Source organism: Panulirus ornatus, chromosome 5, assembly GCF_036320965.1.
Source record: "Panulirus ornatus isolate Po-2019 chromosome 5, ASM3632096v1, whole genome shotgun sequence".
NCBI classification, from domain to species: domain Eukaryota; kingdom Metazoa; phylum Arthropoda; class Malacostraca; order Decapoda; family Palinuridae; genus Panulirus; species Panulirus ornatus.
In genome coordinates, this window is record NC_092228.1 from 23,836,429 (window position 1) to 23,856,054 (window position 19,626).

At 40.0% G+C, this 19,626-nt stretch overlaps 1 protein-coding gene across 2 annotated transcripts in view; it reads right to left on the reverse strand.

The window, feature by feature from the left end:
* Positions 1–19,626, reverse strand: part of LOC139746784 (ionotropic receptor 21a-like) — a 140,824-nt gene that overhangs the window by 47,200 nt on the left and 73,998 nt on the right. For both annotated transcript variants that reach the window (XM_071658343.1, XM_071658337.1), the window contains exon 6: positions 11,743–11,901. In XM_071658343.1, coding sequence (XP_071514444.1) covers positions 11,743–11,901 — 159 coding nt within the window. The remainder of the gene's footprint in view (positions 1–11,742; positions 11,902–19,626) is intronic.

Here is a 19,626-nt window from a genome sequence, read left to right on the forward strand (position 1 = left end):
ATATGTGTCGGAGGTGGAGGGAACGAGGAGAAGAGGGAGACCAAATTGGAGGTGGAAAGATGGAGTGAAAAGGATTTTGTGTGATCGGGGCCTGAACATGCAGGAGGGTGAAAGGAGGGCAAGGAATAGAGTGAATTGGAGCGATGTGGTATACAGGGGTTGACGTGCTGTCAGTGGATTGAATCAAGGCATGTGAAGCGTCCGGGGTAAACCATGGAAAGCTGTGTAGGTATGTATATTTGCGTGTGTGGACGTGTGTATGTACATGTGTATGGGGAGGGTTGGGCCATTTCTTTCGTCTGTTTCCTTGCGCTACCTCGCAAACGCGGGAGACAGCAACAAAGTATAAAAAAAAAAAAAAAAAAAAAATATATATATATATATATATATATATATATATATATATATATATATATATATATATATATATATATATATATTCATAGAGAAATAGTAGAGGAAATAGAAATGGTAGAGGATGTGTGGATCAGGTGTTTGCTTTGAAGAAAGTATGCGAGAAATACTTAGAAAAGCAAATAATTTGTGTGTAGCATTTGTGGATTGGGAGAAGGCCTTTGATAGAGTTGACAGAGATCCCCTGTGGAAGGTCTTAGGAATATATGGTGTGGGGTCAAGTTGTTGGAAGCAGTGAAAAGTTTTTATCGAAGATGTAAGGCATATGTAAGTGTAGGAGGAGAGGAAAGTGATTGGTTCTCAGTGAATGTTTGTTTGCGGCAGGAGTGTATGAATTCTTCATGGTTGTTTAATATATTTATCAATGGGGTTGTTATGAATTTGATTGCAAGAGTTTTGGAAAGAGGGGCCAGTATGCGGTCTGTTTTGGATGAGAGAGCTTTGGAAGTGAGTCAGTTGTTGTTCGCTGATGATGGAGCGCTTGTGGCTGATTCGTGTGAGAAACTGCAGAAGCTGTTGACTGAGTATGGTGAAATGTGTGAAAGAAGAAAGCTGAGAGTAAATGTGAATAAGAGCAAGGTTATCAGGTACAGTAGGGTTGACGGACAAGTCATATGGGAGGTGAGTATGAATGGAGAAAAACTGTAGGAAGTGAAGGTTTTGAGATATCTGGGAGTGGATTTGGTAGCGGATGGAACCATGGAAGCGGAAGTGAAGCATACGGTGGGGATGGGGGCGAAAGTTCTGTGAGTGTTGGAGAATGTGTGGAAGTCGAGAACATTATCTCGGAAGACAAAAATATGTATGTTTGAATGAATAATGGTTCCATCAATGTTATATTGTTGCGAGGCTTGGGCTATGGATAGAGTTGTGCGGAAGAGGGTGGCTGTGCTGGAAATGAGATATTTGAGGACAATATGTGGGAAGTATTCTCTCTCTCTCTCTCTCTCTCTCTCTCTCTCTCTCTCTCTCTCTCTCTCTCTCTCTCTCTCTGTATATATATATATATATATATATATATATATATATATATATATATATATATATATATATATATATATATATATTTATATATATATATATATATATATATATATATATATATATATATATATATATACATATATATATATATATATATATATATATATATATGTATATATATATATATTATTCCCTGGGGATAGGGGAGAAAGAATACCTCCCACGTATTCCCTGCGTGTCGTAGAAGGCGACTAAAAGGGAAGGGAGCGGGGGGCTGGAAATCCTCCCCTCTCGTTTTTTTTTTTTTTAATTTTCCAAAAGAAGGAACAGAGAAGAGGTCCAGGTGAGGATAGTCCCTCAAAGGCCCAGTCCTCTGTTCTTAACGCTACCTCGCTATCGCGGGAAATAGCGAATAGTATGAAAAAAAAAAAAAAAAAAAAAATATATATATATATATATATATATATATATATATATATATATATATATATATACATATATATATATATATTATATATATATATATATATGTATATATTATCCCTGGGGATAGGCGAGAAAGAATACTTCCCACGTATTCCCTGCGTGTCGTAGAAGGCGACTAAAAGGGGAGGGAGCGGGGGACTGGAAATCATCCTCTCTCGTTTTTTTTTTAATTTTCCAAAAGAAGGAACAGAGAACGAGACCAGGTGAGGATATTCCCTCTGAGGCCCAGTCCTCTGTTCTTAACGCTACCTTGCTGACGCGGGAGATGGCGAATAGTATGAAAGAAAAATATGTATATATACATATATATATATGTATATATACATATATATATATATATATATATATATATATATATATATATATATATATATATATATATATATATATATACATACATATATATATATTTTTTTTTTTTTTTTTTTTTTATAATTTGTCGCTGTTTCCCGCGTTTGCGAGGTAGCGCAAGGAAACAGACGAAAGAAATTCCCCAACCCCCCCATACACATGTACATACACACGTCCACACACACAAATATACATACCTACACAGCTTTCCATGGTTTACCCCGGACGCTTCACATGCCTTGATTCAATCCACTGACAGCACGTCAACCCCTGTATACCACATCGCTCCAATTCACTCTATTCCTTGCCCTCCTTTCACCCTCCTGCATGTTCAGGCCCCGATCACACAAAATCTTTTTCACTCCATCTTTCCACCTCCAATTTGGTCTCCCTCTTCTCCTCGTTCCCTCCACCTCCGACACATATATCCTCTTGGTCAATCTTTCCTCACTCATTCTCTCCATGTGCCCAAACCATTTTAAAACACCCTCTTCTGCTCTCTCAACCACGCTCTTTTTATTTCCACACATCTCTCTTACCCTTACGTTACTTACTCGATCAAACCACCTCACACCACACATTGTCCTCAAACATCTCATTTCCAGCACATCCATCCTCCTGCGCACAACTCTATCCATAGCCCACGCCTCGCAACCATACAACATTGTTGGAACTACTATTCCTTCAAACATACCCATTTTTGCTTTCCGGGATAATGTTCTCGACTTCCACACATTTTTCAAGGCTCCCCAAAATTTTCGCCCCCTCCCCCACCCTATGATCCACTTCCGCTTCCATGGTTCCATCCGCTGACAGATCCACTCCCAGATATCTAAAACACTTCACTTCCTCCAGTTTTTCACCATTCAAACTCACCTCCCAATTGACTTGACCCTCAACCCTACTGTACCTAATAACCTTGCTCTTATTCACATTTACTCTTAACTTTCTTCTTCCACACACTTTACCAAACTCCGTCACCAGCTTCTGCAGTTTCTCACATGAATCCGCCACCAACGCTGTATCATCAGCGAACAACAACTGACTCACTTCCCAAGCTCTCTCATCCCCAACAGACTTCATACTTGCCCCTCTTTCCAATGTATATATATTCTATATATATTCTATTTGTTTTGTCGTTGTCTCCCGCGTAGGCGAGGTAGGGCAAGGAAACAGACGAAAGAAATGGCCCAACCCAACCACATACACATATATATAAATACAAGTCCACAGACGCAAATATGCATACCTATACATCTCAAAGTATACATATATATACACACACCGACATATACATATATACACATGTACATAATTCATACTGTCTTCCTTTATTCATTCCCATTGCCACCCTACCACACATGGAATAGCAACCCCCTCCCCCATCATGTCCTCGAGATAGCGCTAAGAAAAGACAACAAAGGTCACATTCATTCATACTCAGTCTCTAGCTGTCATGTAATAATGCACCGAAACCACAGCTCCCTTTCAACGTCCAGGCCCCAAAAAACTTTCCATGATTCTCCCCAGACGCTTCACATGCCCTGGTTCAATCCATTGAGAACACGTCGACACCGGTTTACCACATCGTTCCAGTTCACTTTATTCCTTGCACGACTTTCACCCTCCTGCATGTCTAGGCCCCGATCACTCAAAGTCTTTTTCACTAAATCTTTCTACCTCCAATTTGGTCTCCCACTTCTCCTTGTTCCCTCCACCTCTGACATGTATATACTCTTGGGCAATCTTTCCTCACTCATCCTCTCCATGTGACTAAACCATTTCAAAACACCCTCTTCTGCTCTCTCAGCCACACTCATTTCATTACCACACACACACATATATATATATATATATATATATATATATATATATATATATATATATATATATATATATATATATATATATATATATATATATATATAAATAAATATATATATCTTCACTGCTTCTAAGAACTTGCTTCCCACACCATATATTCTTAATACCTTCCACAGAGCATCTCTATCAACTCTATCATATGCCTTCTCCAGATCCATAAATGCTACATACAAATCCATTTGCTTTTCTAAGTATTTCTCACATACATTCTTCAGAGCAAACACCTGATCCACACACCCTCTACCACTTCTGAATCCACACAGCTCTTCTCCAATCTGATGCTCTGTACATGCCTTCACCCTCTCAATCAATACCCTCCCATATAATTTACCAGGAATACTCAACAAACTTATACCTCTGAAATTTGAGCACTCACTCTTATCCCCTTTGCCTTTGTAAAATGGCACTATGCACGCATTCCGCCAATCCTCAGGCACCTCACCATGAGTCATACATACATTAAATAACCTTACAAGCCAGTCAGTAATACAGTCACCCCCTTTTTTAATAAATTCCACTGCAATACCATCCAAACCTGCTGCCTTGCCGGCTTTCATCTTCCGCAAAGCTTTTACTACCTCTTCTCTGTTTACCAAATCATTTTCTCTAACCCTCTCACTTTGCACACCACCTCGACCAAAACACCCTATATCTGCCACTCTATCATCAAACACATTCAACAAACCTTCAAAATACTCACTCCATCTCCTTCTCGCATCACCACTACTTGTTATCACCTCCCCTTTTGCGCCCTTCACTGAAGTTCCCATTTGCTCCCTTGTCTTACGCACTTTATTTACCTCCTTCCAGAACATCTTTTTATTCTCCCTAAAATTTAATGATAATCTCTCACCCCAACTCTCATTTGCCCTCTTTTTCACCTCTTGCACCTTTCTCTTGACCTCCTGTCTCTTTCTTTCATACATCTCCCACTCAATTGCATTTTTTCCCTGCAAAAATCGTCCAAATGCCTCTCTCTTCTCTTTCACTAATACTCTTACTTCTTCATCCCACCACTCACTACCCTTTCTAATCAACCCACCTCCCACTTTTATCATGCCACAAGCATCTTTTGCGCAATCCATCACTGATTCCCTAAATTCATCCCATTCCTCCCACACTCACCTTACTTCCATTGTTCTCACCTTTTTCCATTCTGTACTCAGTCTCTCCTGGTACTTCTCACACAAGTCTCCTTCCCAAGCTCACTTACTCTCACCACCCTCTTCACCCCAACATTCACTCTTCTTTTCTGAGAACCCACACAAATCTTCTTATCGAGGATGTAAGGCATGTGTACGTGTAGGAAGAGAGGAAAGTGATTGGTTCTCAGTGAATGTAATTTTGCGGCAGGGGTTTGTGATGTCTCCATGGTTGTTTAATTTGTTTATGAATGGGGTTGTTAGGGAGGAGAATGCAAGAGTTTTGGAAAGAGGGGCAAGTATGAAGTGTGTTGGAGATGAGAGAGCTTGGGAAGTGAGTCAGTTGTTGTTCGCTGATGATACAGCGCTGGTGGCTGATTCATGTGAGAAACTGAAGAAGCTGGTAACTGAGTTTGGTAAAGTGTGTGAAAGAAGAAAGTTAAGAGTAAATGTGAATAAGAGCAAGGTTATTAGGTACAGTAGGGTTTAGGGTCAAGTCAATTGGGAGGTTAGTTTGAATGGAGAAAAACTGGAGGAAGTAAGTGTTTTAGATATCTGGGAGTGGATCTGGCAGCGGATGGAACCATGGAAGCGGAAGTGTATCATAGGGTGGGGGAGGGGGCGAGACTCCTGAGAGCCTTGAAGAATGTGTGGAAGTCGAGAACATTATCTCGGAAAGCAAAAATGGGTATGTTTGAAGGAATAGTGGTTCCAACAATGTTGTATGGTTGCGAGGCGTGGGCTATGGATAGAGTTGTGCGCAGGACGGTGAATGTGCTGGAAATGAGATGTTTGAGGACAATGTTTGGTGTGAGGTGGTTTGATCGAGTAAGTAATGTAAGGGTAAGAGAGATGTGTGGAAATAAAAAGAGCGTGGTTGAGAGAGCAGAAGAGGGTGTTTTGAAATGGTTTGGGCACATGGAGAGAATGAGTGAGGAAAGATTGACCAAGACGATATATGTGTCGGAGGTGGAGGGAACGAGAAGTGGGAGACCAAATTCGAGGTGGAAAGATGGAGTGAAGAAGATTTTGAGTGATCGGTGCCTGAACATGCAGAAGGGTGAAAGGAGGGCAAGGAATAGAGTGAGTTGGATCGATGTGGTATATAGGGGGTTGACGTGCAGTCAGTGGATTGAATCAGGGGATGTGAAGAGTCTGGGGTAAACCATGTAAAGTTGTGTGGGGCCTGGATGTGGAAAGGGAGCTGTGGTTTGCGTAGCAGCTAGAGACTGAGTGTGAACGAATGGGGCCTTTGTTGTCTTTTCCTAGTGCTACCTCGCACACATGAGGGGGGAGGGGGATGGTATTCCATGTGTGGCGAGGTGGCGATGGGAGTGAATGGGGGCAGACAGTGTGAATTGTGTGCATGGGTATATATGTATGTGTCTGTGTATGTATATATATGTGTACATTGATGTGTATTGGTATGTATATTTGCGTGTGTGGACGTGTGTGTGTATACATTGTGTATGGGGGTTGGTTGGGCCATTTCTTTCGTCTGTTTCCTTGCGCTACCTCGCAAACGCGGGAGACAGCGACAAAGCAAAATAATAAATAAAAACAAGAAAAAATATATATATATATATATATATATATATATATATATATATATATATATATATATATATATATATATAAATATATATATATATATGTATATATATATATATATATATATATATATATATATATATATATATATATATATATATATTTTTTTTTTTGCTTTGTCGCTGTCTCCCGCGTTTGCGAGGTAGCGCAAGGAAACAGACGAAAGAATTGGCCCAACCCACCCCCATACACATGTATATACATACGTCCACAAACGCAAATATACACACCTACACAGCTTTCCATGGTTTACCCCAGACGCTTCACATGCCCTGATTCAATCAATTGACAGCACCTCAACCCCGGTATACCACATCGCTCCAATTCACTCTATTCCTTGCCCTCCTTTGACCCTCCTGCATGTTCAGGCCCCAATCACACAAAATCTTTTTCACTCCATCTTTCCACCTCCAATTTGGTCTCCCACTTCTCCTCGTTCCCTCCACCTCCGACACATATATCCTCTTGGTCAATCTTTCCTCACTCATTCTCTCCATGTGCCCAAACCATTTCAAAACACCCTCTTCTGCACTCTCAACAACGCTCTTTTTATTTCCACACATCTCTCTTACCCTTACGTTACTTACTCGATCAAACCACCTCACACCACACATTGCCCTCAAACATTTTATTTCCAGCACATCCATCCTCCTGCGAACAACTCTATCCATAGCCCACGCCTCGGAACCATACAACATTGTTGGAACCACTATTCCTTCAAACATACCCATTTTTGCTTTCCTGGATATTCTTCTCAACGTCCACACATTCTTCAAGGCTCACAGGATTTTCGCCCCCTCCCCCACCCTATGATCCACTTCCGCTTCCATGGTTCCATCCGCTGACAGATCCACTCCCAGATATCTAAAACACTTTACTTCCTCCAGTTTTTCTCCATTCAAACTTACCTCCCAATTGACTTGACCCTCAACCCTACTGTACCTAATAACCATGCTCTTATTCACATTTACTCTTAACTTTCTTCCTTCACATACTTTACCAAACTCAGTCACCAGCTTCTGCAGTTTCTCATATGAATCGGCCACCAGCGATATATCATCAGCGAACAACAACTGACTCACTTCCCAAGCTCTCTCATCCACAACAGACTTCATACTTGCCCCTCTTTAAAAAAACTCTTGCATTCACCTCCCTAACAACCCCATCCATAAACAAATTAAACAACAATGGAGACATCACACACCCCTGCCGCAAACCTACATTCACTGAGAAACAATTACTTTCCTCTCTTCCTACACGTACACATGCCTTACATCCTCGATAAAAACTTTTCACTGCTTCTAACAACTTGCCTTCCACACCATATATTCGTAATACCTTCCACAGAGCATCTCTATCAACTCTATCATATGCCTTCTCCAGATCCATAAACGCTACATACAAATCCATTTGCTTTTCTAAGTATTTCTCACATACATTCTTCAAAGCAAACACCTGATCCACACACCCTCTACCACTTCTGAAACCACACTGCTCTTCCCCAATCTGATGCTCTGTACATGCCTTCACCCTCTCAATCAATACCCTCCCATATATTTTACCAGGAATACTCAACAAACTTATACCTCTATAATTTGAGCACTCACTCTTATCCCCTTTGCCTTTGTACAATGTCACTATGCACGCATTCCGCCAATCCTCAGGCACCTCACCATGAGTCATACATACATCAAATAACCTTACCAACCAGTCAATGATACAGTCACCCCCTTTTTTAATAGATTCCACTGCAATACCATCCAAACCTGCTGCCTTGCCGGCTTTCATCTTCCGCAAAGCTTTTACTACCTCTTCTCTGTTTACCAAATCATTTTCCCTAACCCTCTCACTTTGCACACCACCTCGACCAAAACACCCTATATCTGCCACTCTATCATCAAACACATTCAACAAACCTTCAAAATACTCACTCCATCTCCTTCTCACATCACCACTACTTGTTATCACCTCCCCATTTGCGCCCTTCACTGAAGTTCCCATTTGCTCCCTTTTCTTACGCACTTTATTTACCTCCTTCCAGAACATCTTTTCATTCTCCCTAAAATTTAATAATACTCTCTCACCCCAACTCTCATTTGCCCTCTTTTTCACCTCTTGCACCTTTCTCTTGACCTCCTGTTTCTTTCTTTTATACATCTCCCACTCAATTGCATTTTTTCCCTGCAAAAATCGTCCAAATGTCCCTCCCTTCTCTTTCACTAATAATCTTACTTCTTCATCCCACCACTAACTACCCTTTCTAATTAACCCACCTCCCACTCTTCTCATGCCACAAGCATCTTTTGTGCAATCCATCACTGATTGCCTAAATACATCCCAATCCTCCCCCACTCCCCTTACTTCCATTGTTCTCACCTTTTTCCATTCTGTACTCAGTCTCTCCTGGTACTTCCTCACACAAGTCTCCTTCCCAAGCTCACTTATTCTCACCACCCTCTGCACCCCAACATTCACTCTTCTTTTCTGAAAACCCATACAAATCTTCACCTTAGCCTCCACAAGATAATGATCAGACATCCCTCCAGTTGCACCTCTCAGCACATTAACAACCAAAAGTCTCTCTTTCGCGCGCCTGTCAATTAACACGTAATCCAATAACGCTCTCTGACCATCTCTCCTAGTTACATACGTATACTTATGTATATCTCGCTTGTTAAATCAGGTATTCCCAATCACCAGTCCTTTTTCAGCACACAAATCTACAAGCTCTTCACCATTTCCATTTACAACACTGAACACCCCATGTATACCAATTATTCCCTCAACTGCCACATTACTCGCCTTTATATATATATATATATATATATATATATATATATATATATATATATATATATATATATATATATATATATATATATATATACATATATATCCATATGTATGGTTGCGAGGCGTGGGCTATGGATAGAGTTGTGCGCAGGAGGATGGATGTGCTGGAAATGAGATGTTTGAGGACAATGTGTGTTGTGAGGTGGTTTGATCGAGTGAGTAACGTAAGGGTAAGAGAGATGTGTGGAAATAAAAAGAGCGTGGTTGAGAGAGCAGAAGAGGCTGTTTTGAAGTGGTTTGGGCACATGGAGAGAATGAGTGAGGAAAGATTGACCAAGAGGATATATGTGTCGGAGGTGGAGGGAACGAGGAGAAGAGGGAGACCAAATTGGAGGTGGAAAGATGGAGTGAAAAAGATTTTGTGTGATCGGGGCCTGAACATGCAGGTGGGTGAAAGGAGGGCAAGGAATAGAGTGAATTGGAGCGATGTGGTATACCGGGGTTGACGTGCTGTCAGTGGATTGAATCAAGGCATGTGAAGCGTCTGGGGTAAACCATGGAAAGGTGTGTAGGTATGTATATTTGCGTGTGTGGACGTATGTATATACATGTGTATGGGGGGGGGGGGGGTTGGGCCATTTCTTTCGCCTGTTTCCTTGCGCTACCTCGCAAACGCGGGAGACAGCGACAAAGTATAAAAAAAAAAAAAAAAAAAATATATATATATGTATATATATATGTATATATATATATATATATATATATATATATATATATATATATATATATATATATATATATATATATATATACACACACACACACCAACTAGGGTTATAATACAGCTCGAGTACCTAAATTACTCCCTTTTTTATTATCCTAACGGAAGGTGTTGTACATGAGCGTGGCTGAAGCAGGTGTCTGGAGACTTGTATGATTATATGCACAGCGTAGAAGGCAGTGCGGCAACATGCGTGTAGGCTAAAGGCTTCAGGTTTAGATCTCTTATTCCGTAATAGCTGATTAGTTATTACCTTATAATTGGTCAATCATCACCTCATAACCGGTCATTCATCAACTTTATAATTACGCAGTACAATGGCATCCACTCTGTCTATCGGCTGTATGATCTTACATATCAGTCTTTAACCTATTAGTCTGAGCTCTTTGACAATTACCTAAAAACAAAAAATAGACCACTGGTCTGTACAAAGGAATAATTAATGTCTAGTTTGGTATGGGACTAGTATGAAAACTGAAAGATTATGCTTCGTCATATCTTAGTTCTTAAGGTTGCACGGATAAAAGAAACCAAGATTTGGATGATGGCTTAAGACACAATATTATTATGCGTACACCAAAAGTGAATGAAAGTAGCCGAGGAACCTGTCCAACAATGCATTTTGTAACGACAGCCGAGGTAGTTCTCCACGTAATAGACCATGATAAAATGACTGAATGTTAATGAATAGTATATTGAATTTAGGCAATCATTCGGCTGAAAATACACACCTGAAATATTACAGATATCATTAGTACCTAGCTAACGTTCAGAGCTTGAGGTCAAGATAGATCTGATATTTCCATGCTTTGAACAAGCACATGAAAGTACATGTACAAATGTAAAACTTAAAGGAAGTTGTATGGAGTAAGTGCTATGACTTATGCATTATTATCATTAGTTAAACATAAGTGTTGAATAATCAAACGTTGATTGAGTTACAGTAATATGATTATTAACATGTACTGATGCTTGTGATAATTGTTTTTGTATGCTTCCTCAACAAACGATTAAGTTTGTAGTCTTAATCATGCAGCCCTTATTTCTACGTACGTCTCACAGTTTTCTTTTAACTCGCAAAATCTATATGAAAACACCAATTATTATTGCCTTCTTCCAGTAATATAACATCTAAAACATACTTTTTAATTTCTGAAATGAGAATCAGAGCTTGAAATCAGGCTTAGCCATTTTTGTTTTTCACATCTCAAGGAATTCAATCAGTTTATTCTGTCTTTTCCGTCTTGTATTTCCTGCGTATTTCACACACAGTTAGTAAAACAGAATTAAACTGACCTTCATGATCCTGGCACTGGAGACACCACGCCTAGTAAATCTGTTCTTGATAATATAATCAGTGTAACTACGGGGTAGAAGGATTACTGTTCTGCCCTGCAGAAGTGGTGGAAATAGTTTCTCCAGGTCGTCGTAATATCTGTAGACTTCCGTCAGTCTCTGGAAAAACATAAAGTCTGTCAACTGAACTCTTACTCGGTTACTTTGCATGATCCCTATCTTGTCATCGCTAAGACTAGTATACACGTTTAGGCATATGCAAAAATATACACACAAAAAGAAATGCACAACGCACAAACATATGGCTGTTAGTGATGAACATTATCGAACACGAGTCAGCACCGGCCTGCTCATGTATGAGTTTCCATTGGCTAGAATCGTAGGCACGGTAATCAGCCCACACCCAGCCCGTGTTCAAACTCCCCTCCGGACCAGTCAATAGATAGACTCCTAGTTAGGCTGACGTGAATGTGTGTGTGTGTGTGTGTGCGTGTGTATTATCTATAATTACTATCTGTGCATCACGGAGATATTTCATTTGTTACATCGTCACTAAACATCATATATGAATATATAAATATTTATATTATTCTATTATACTTTGTCGCTGTCTCCCGCGTTAGCGAGGTAGACCAAGGAAACAGACGAAAGAATGGCTCAACCCACCCACATACACATGTATATACATACACGTCCACACACGCACATATACATACATATATATATATATATATATATATATATATATATATATATATATATATATATATATATATATATATATATATATATATATATGTATATCCCTGGGGACAGAGGAGAAACAAAACTTCCCACGTATTCCCTGCGTGTCGTAGAAGGCGACAAAAAGGGAAGGGAGCGGGGGGCTGGAAATCCTCCCCTCTCGTTTTTTTAGTTTTCCAAAAGAAGGAACAGAGAAGGGGACCAGGTGAGGATATTCCCTCCGAGGCCCAGTCCTCTGTTCTTAACGCTGCCTCGCTATCGCGGGAAATGGCGAATAGCATGAAAAAAAAAAAGAAAATATATATATATATATATATATATATATATATATATATATATATATATATATATATATATATTATTTCTATCTTTTATACTTTATTATCCTTTGTCGCTGTCTCCCGCGTTAGCTAGGTAGCGCAAAGAAACAGACGAAAGAATGGCCCAACCCACCCACATACACATGTATATACATACACTTTCAGACACGCATATGTACATACCTATACATCTCAACGTATACATATATATACACACAGACATATACACATGTACATAATTCATACAGTCTGCCCTGATTCATTCCCGTTGCCACCCCGCCACACATGAAATGACAACCCGCTCCCTCCGCATGTGCGGGAGGTAGCGCTAGGAAAAGACAACAAAGGCGAAATTTGTTCACACTCAGTCTCGAGCTGTCATGTATAATGCACTGAAACCAGAACTCCCTTTCCACATTCAGGCCCCACGAAACTTTCCATGGTATACTGCTTCTAACAACTTGCCTCCCACACCATATGTTCTTAATACCTTCCACAGAGCATTTCTATCAACTCTATCATATGCCTTCTCTAGATCCATAAATGCTACATACAAATTTCATTTGCTTTTCTAAGTATTTTTCACATTCGTTTTTCAAAGCAAACACCTGATCCACACATCCTCTACCACATCTGAAACCACACCGCTCTTCCCTAATCTGATGCTCTGTACATGCCTTCACCCTCTCAATCAATACCCTCCCATAAAATTAACCAGGAATACTCAACAAACTTATACCCCTTTAATTTGAGCACTCACCTTTGTCCCCTTTGCCTTTCTACAATGGCACTATGCAAGCATTCCGCCAATCCTCAGGCACCTCACTATGATTCATGCGTATATTAATTTACCTTACAAACCAGTCAACAATACAGTCAACCCCTTTTTTAATATATTCCACTGCAATGCCATCCAAACCGCTGCCTTGCCGGCTTTCATCTTCCTCAAAGCTTTTACTACCTCTTCTCAGTTTACCAAATCATTTTCCCTAACCCACTCACTTTGCACACCTTTTCGACCAAAACACCCTATATCTGCCACTCTATCATCAAACACATTCAACAAACTTTCAAAATACTCACTCCATCTTCTTCTCACATCACCACTACTTGATATCACCTCCCGATTAACAGCCTTCACTGAAGTTCCCATTTGTTCTCTTGTCTTACGCACTTTATTTACCTCCTTCCAAAACATCTTTTTGTTCTTCCTAAAATTTAATGATAGTCTCTCACCCCAACTCTCATTTTCCCTCTTTTTCACCTCTTGCACCTTTCTCTTGACCTGCTTCTTTCTTTTATACATCTCCCACTTATTTGCATCATTTCCCTGTAAAAATCGTCCAAATGCCTCTCTCTTCTCTTTCACTAATAATCTTACTTCTTCATCCCACCACTCTCCACCCTTTCTAATTTGCCCTCCTACCACGCTTCTCATACCACAAGCATCTTTTGCGGAAGCCATCTCTGCTTCCCTAAATACATCCCATTCCTCGCCCACTCCCCGTACCTCCTTTGTTTTCACCATTTTCCATTCTTTCCTCAGTCTCTCCTGGTGCCTCCTCACATAAGTTTGCTTCCAAGTTCACTTACTCTCACCACTCTCTTCACCCCAACATTCTCCCTTCTTTTCTGAAACCCTCTACAAATCTTCAACTTCGCCTCCACAAGATAATGATCAGACATCCCTCTAGTTGCATCTCTCAGCACGTTAACATCGAAAAGTCTCTTTCGCGTGCCTATCAATTCACACGTAACCCAGTAACGTTCTCTGATCATCTCTCCTACTTACATACGTATATTTCTGTATCTCGCTTTTTAGACCAGGTATTCCCAATCACCAGTCCTTTTTAAGCACATAAATCTACAAGTTTTTCACCATTTCCATTTACAACACTAAATACCACATGTATACCAATCATTTCCTCAACTGCCACGTTACCTTTGCATTCAAATCACCCATCACTATAACCCGATCTTGTGCATCAAAACCACAGACACACTCATTCAGCTGCTCTCAAAACACTTGCCTCTCATGATCTTTCTTCTCGTGCCCAGGTGCATATGCACCAATGATAACCCATCTCTCTCCATCAACTTTCAGTTTTACCCATATCAATCTAGAATTTACTTTCTTACACTCTATCACATACTAGCACAACTCCTGTTTTAGGAGTAGAGCTACTCCCTCCCTTTCTCTTGTCTTCTCACTGACCCCTGAATTTACTCCGAAGTTTTTCCCAAACCACTCTTCCACTTTACCCTTGAGCTTCATTTCACTCAGAGCCAGAACATCCAGGTTCCTTTCGTCAAAAATACTACCTATCTCTCCTTTTTTCTCGTCATGTTTATAAATATATATATATATATATATATATATATATATATATATATATATATATATATATATATATATATATATATATATATATATATATTTGTATGTATATAATTTATATTTGTTTATATTTATATATCTGTGTATGTATATGTATGTATAAGTTGAAATATACTTATACATACCTATACATTACAACATATACACACATAAGCATTCACACACACACACACACACACACACACACACACACACATATATATATATATATATATATATATATATATATATATATATATATGTGTGATGTCTCCATGGTTGTTTAATTTGTTTATGGATGGGGTTGTTAGGGAGGTGAATGCAAGAGTTTTGGAAAGAGGGGCAAGTATGAAGTCTGTTGGGGATGAGAGAGCTTGGGAAGTGAGTCAGTTGTTCGCTGATGATACAGCGCTGGTGGCTGATTCATATGAGAAACTGCAGAAGCTGGTGACTGAGTTTGGTAAAGTGTGTGAAAGAAGAAAGTTAAGAGTAAATGTGAATAAGAGCAAGGTAATTAGGTACAGTAGGGTTGAGGGTCAAGACAATTGGGAGGTAAGTTTGAATGGAGAAAAACTGGAGGAAGTAAAGTGTTTTAGATATCTGGGAGTGGATCTGGCAGCGGATGGAACGATGGAAGCGGAAGTGGATCATAGGGTGGGGGAGGGGGTGAAAATCCTGGGAGCCTTGAAGAATGTGTGGAAGTCGAGAACATTATCCCGAAATGCAAAAATGGGTATGTTTGAAGGAATAGTGGTTCCAACAATGTTGTATGGTTGCGAGGCGTGGGCTATGGATAGAGTTGTGCGCATGAAGATGGATGTGCTGGAAATGAGATGTTTGAGGACAATGTGTGGTGTGAGGTGGTTTGATCGAGTAAGTAACGTAAGGGTAAGAGAGATGTGTGGAAATAAAAAGAGCGTGGTTGAGAGAGCAGAAGAGGGTGTTTTGAAATGGTTTGGGCACATGGAGAGAATGAGTGAGGAAAGATTGACCAAGAGGATATATGTGTCAGAGGTGGAGGGAACGAGAAGTGGGAGACAAAATTGGAGGTGGAAAGATGGAGTGAAGAAGATTTTGTGTGATCGGGGCCTGAACATGCAGGAGGGTGAAAGGAGGGCTAGGAATAGAGTGAATTGGATCGATGTGGAATACCGGGGTTGACGTGCTGTCAGTGGATTGAATCAGGGCATGTGAAGCGTCTGGGGTAAACCATGGAAAGCTGTGTAGGTATGTATATTTGCGTGTGTGGACGTATGTATATACATGTGTATGGGGGTGTGTTGGGCCATTTCTTTCGTCTGTTTCCTTGCGCTACCTCGCAAACGCGGGAGACAGCGAAAAAGTCAAAAAAAAAAAAAAAAATTATATATATATATATATATATATATATATATATATATATATATATATATATTTTTTTTTTTTTTCTTTTTTAAACTATTCGCCATTTCCCGCGTTAGCGAGGTAGCGTTAAGAACAGAGAACTGGGCCACTGAGGGAATATCCTCACCTGGCCCCCTTCTCTGTTCCTTCTTTTGGAAAATTAAAAAAAAAAAAAAATTGAGAGGGGAGGATTTCCAGCCCCCCGCTCCCTCCCCTTTTAGTCGCCTTCTACGACACGCAGGGAATACGTGGGAAGTATTCTTTCTCCCCTATCCCCAGGGATAATATATATATATATATATATATATATATATATATATATATATATATATATATATATATATATATATATATATATATATATGTTGTTTAATTTGTTTATGGATGGGGTTGTTAGGGAGGTGAATGCAAGAGTTTCGGAAAGAGGGGCAAGTATGAAGTCTGTTGGGGATGAGAGAGCTTGGGAAGTGAGTCATTTGTTGTTCGCTGATGATACAACGCTGGTGGTTGATTCATGTGAGAAACTGCAGAAGCTGGTGACTGAGTTTGGTAAAGTGTGTGAAAGAAGAAAGTTAAGAGTAAAAGTGAATAAGAGCAAGGTTATTAGGTACAGTAGGGTTGAAGGTCAAGTCAACTGGGAGGTAAGTTTGAATGGAGAAAAACTGCAGGAAGTAAAGTGTTTTAGATATCTGGGAGTGGATCTGGCAGGGGATGCAACCATGGAAGCGGAAGTGGATCATAGGGTGGGGGAGCCGGCGAAAATTCTGGGAGCCTTGAAGAATGTTTGGAAGTCGAGATCATTATCTCGGAAAGCAAAAATGTGTATGTTTGAAGGAATAGTGGTTCCAACAATGTTGTATGGTTCCGAGGCGTGGGCTATGGATAGAGTTGTGCGCAGGAGGATGGATATGCTGGAAATGAGATGTTTGAGGACAATGTGTGGTGTGAGATGGTTTGATCGAGTAAGTAACTTAAGGGTAAGAGAGGTGTGGAAATAAAAAGAGCGTGGTTGAGAGAGCAGAAGAGGGTGTTTTGAAACGATTTGGGTACATGGAGAGATTGAGTGAGAAAAGATTGACTAAGAGGATATATGTGTCGGAGGTGGAGGGAACGAGAAGTGGGAGACCAAATTGGAGGTGGAAAGATGGAGTGAAAAAGATTTTTTGTGATCGGGGCCTGAACATGCAAGAGGGTGAAAGGAGGGCAAGGAATATAGTGAATTGGATCGATGTGGTATACCGGGGTTGACGTGCTATCAGTGGATTGAATCAGGGCATGTGAAGCGTCTGGGGTAAACCATGGAAAGCTGTGTAGGTATGTATATTTGCGTGTGTGGACGTATGTATATACATGTGTATGGGGGTGGGTTGGGCCATTTCTTTCGTCTGTTTCCTTGCGCTACCTCGTAAACGCGGGAGACAGCGACAAAGCAAAAAAAAAAAAAAATATATATATATGTATATATATATATATATATATATATATATATATATATATATATATATATATATATATATATATATATATATATATATATATATATATATATATATATATTTTTATTTATATTTATTTATTTTCCTTTTTCGCTGTCTCCCGCGTTAGCGAGGTAGCGGAAGGAAACAGACGAAGGAATGTCCAAAGCCATCCACATCCACATGTATATACATACACGTCCACACACGTAAATATATATCCCTTTACATCTCAACGTTTATTCATTATCTATTTTGCTTTGTCGCTGTCTCCCGCGTTAGCGAGGTAGCGCAAAGAAACAGACTTAAGAATGGCCCAACCCATCCACATACACATGTATGTACATACACGTCCATACACGCAAATATACATACTTATACATCTCAATGTACACATATATATACACAGAAAGACATATACGTATATACACATGTATATAATTCATACTGTATCGCTTTATTTATTCCCATCGCCACCTCGCCATACATGGAATAACAACCCCCTCCCCCCTCATGTTTGCGAGGTAGCGCTAGGAATAGACAACAAAGGCCCAATTTTTTAACATTCTTTCTCAAGCTGTCATGTAATAATGCACCGTAACCACAGCTCAGTTTCCACATCCAGGCCCCACAGAACTTTCCATGGTTTACCCGAGACGCTTCACATACCCTGGTTCAATCCATTGACAGCACGTCGACCCCGGTGTATAACATCGTTCTAATTCACTCTATTTCTTGCACGCCTTTCACCCTCCTGCATGTTGAGGCCCCGATCACTCAAAATCTTTTTCACTCCATCTTTCCACCTCCAGTTTGGTGTCCCACTTCTCCTCGTTCCCTCCACCTCTAATACATATATCCTCTTGGTTAATCTTTCTTCACTCATTTTCTCCATGTGACTAAACAATTTCAAAACACCCTCTTCTGCTCTCTCAACCATACTCATTTTATTTCCATACATCTCTCTTACCCTTACATTGCTTACTCGATCAAACCACCTCACACCACATATTGTCCTCAAACATCTCATTTCCAGCACATCCACCCTTCTGCGCACACCTCAATCCATAGCCCACGCCTCGCAGCCATACAACATTGGTGTAACCACTATTCCTTCAAACATACCCATTTTTGCTTTCCGAGTTTCCGAGATAATGTTCTCGACTACCAAACATTTTTCAGTGCTCCCAGAATTTTCGCCCGCTACCCCACCCTATGATTCACTTCCGCTTCCATGGTTCCATTCGCTGCCAGATCCACTCCTAGATATCTAAAACACTTTACTTACTCCAGTTTTTCTCCATTCAAACTTACCTCTCAATTGACTTGACCCTCAACCCTACTGTACCTAATAACCTTGCTCTTTTTAACATTTCCTCTTAACTTTCTTCTTTCACACACTTTACCAAATCAGTCACCAGCTTTTCCAGTTTCTCATATGAATCAACCACCAGCGCTGTATCGTCAGCGAACAAGAACTGACTCACTTCCCAAGCTCTCTCATCCAAAACTCTTGAATTCACCTCCCTAACAACCCCATCCATAAACAAATGAAACAACCATGGAGACATCACACACCTCTCCA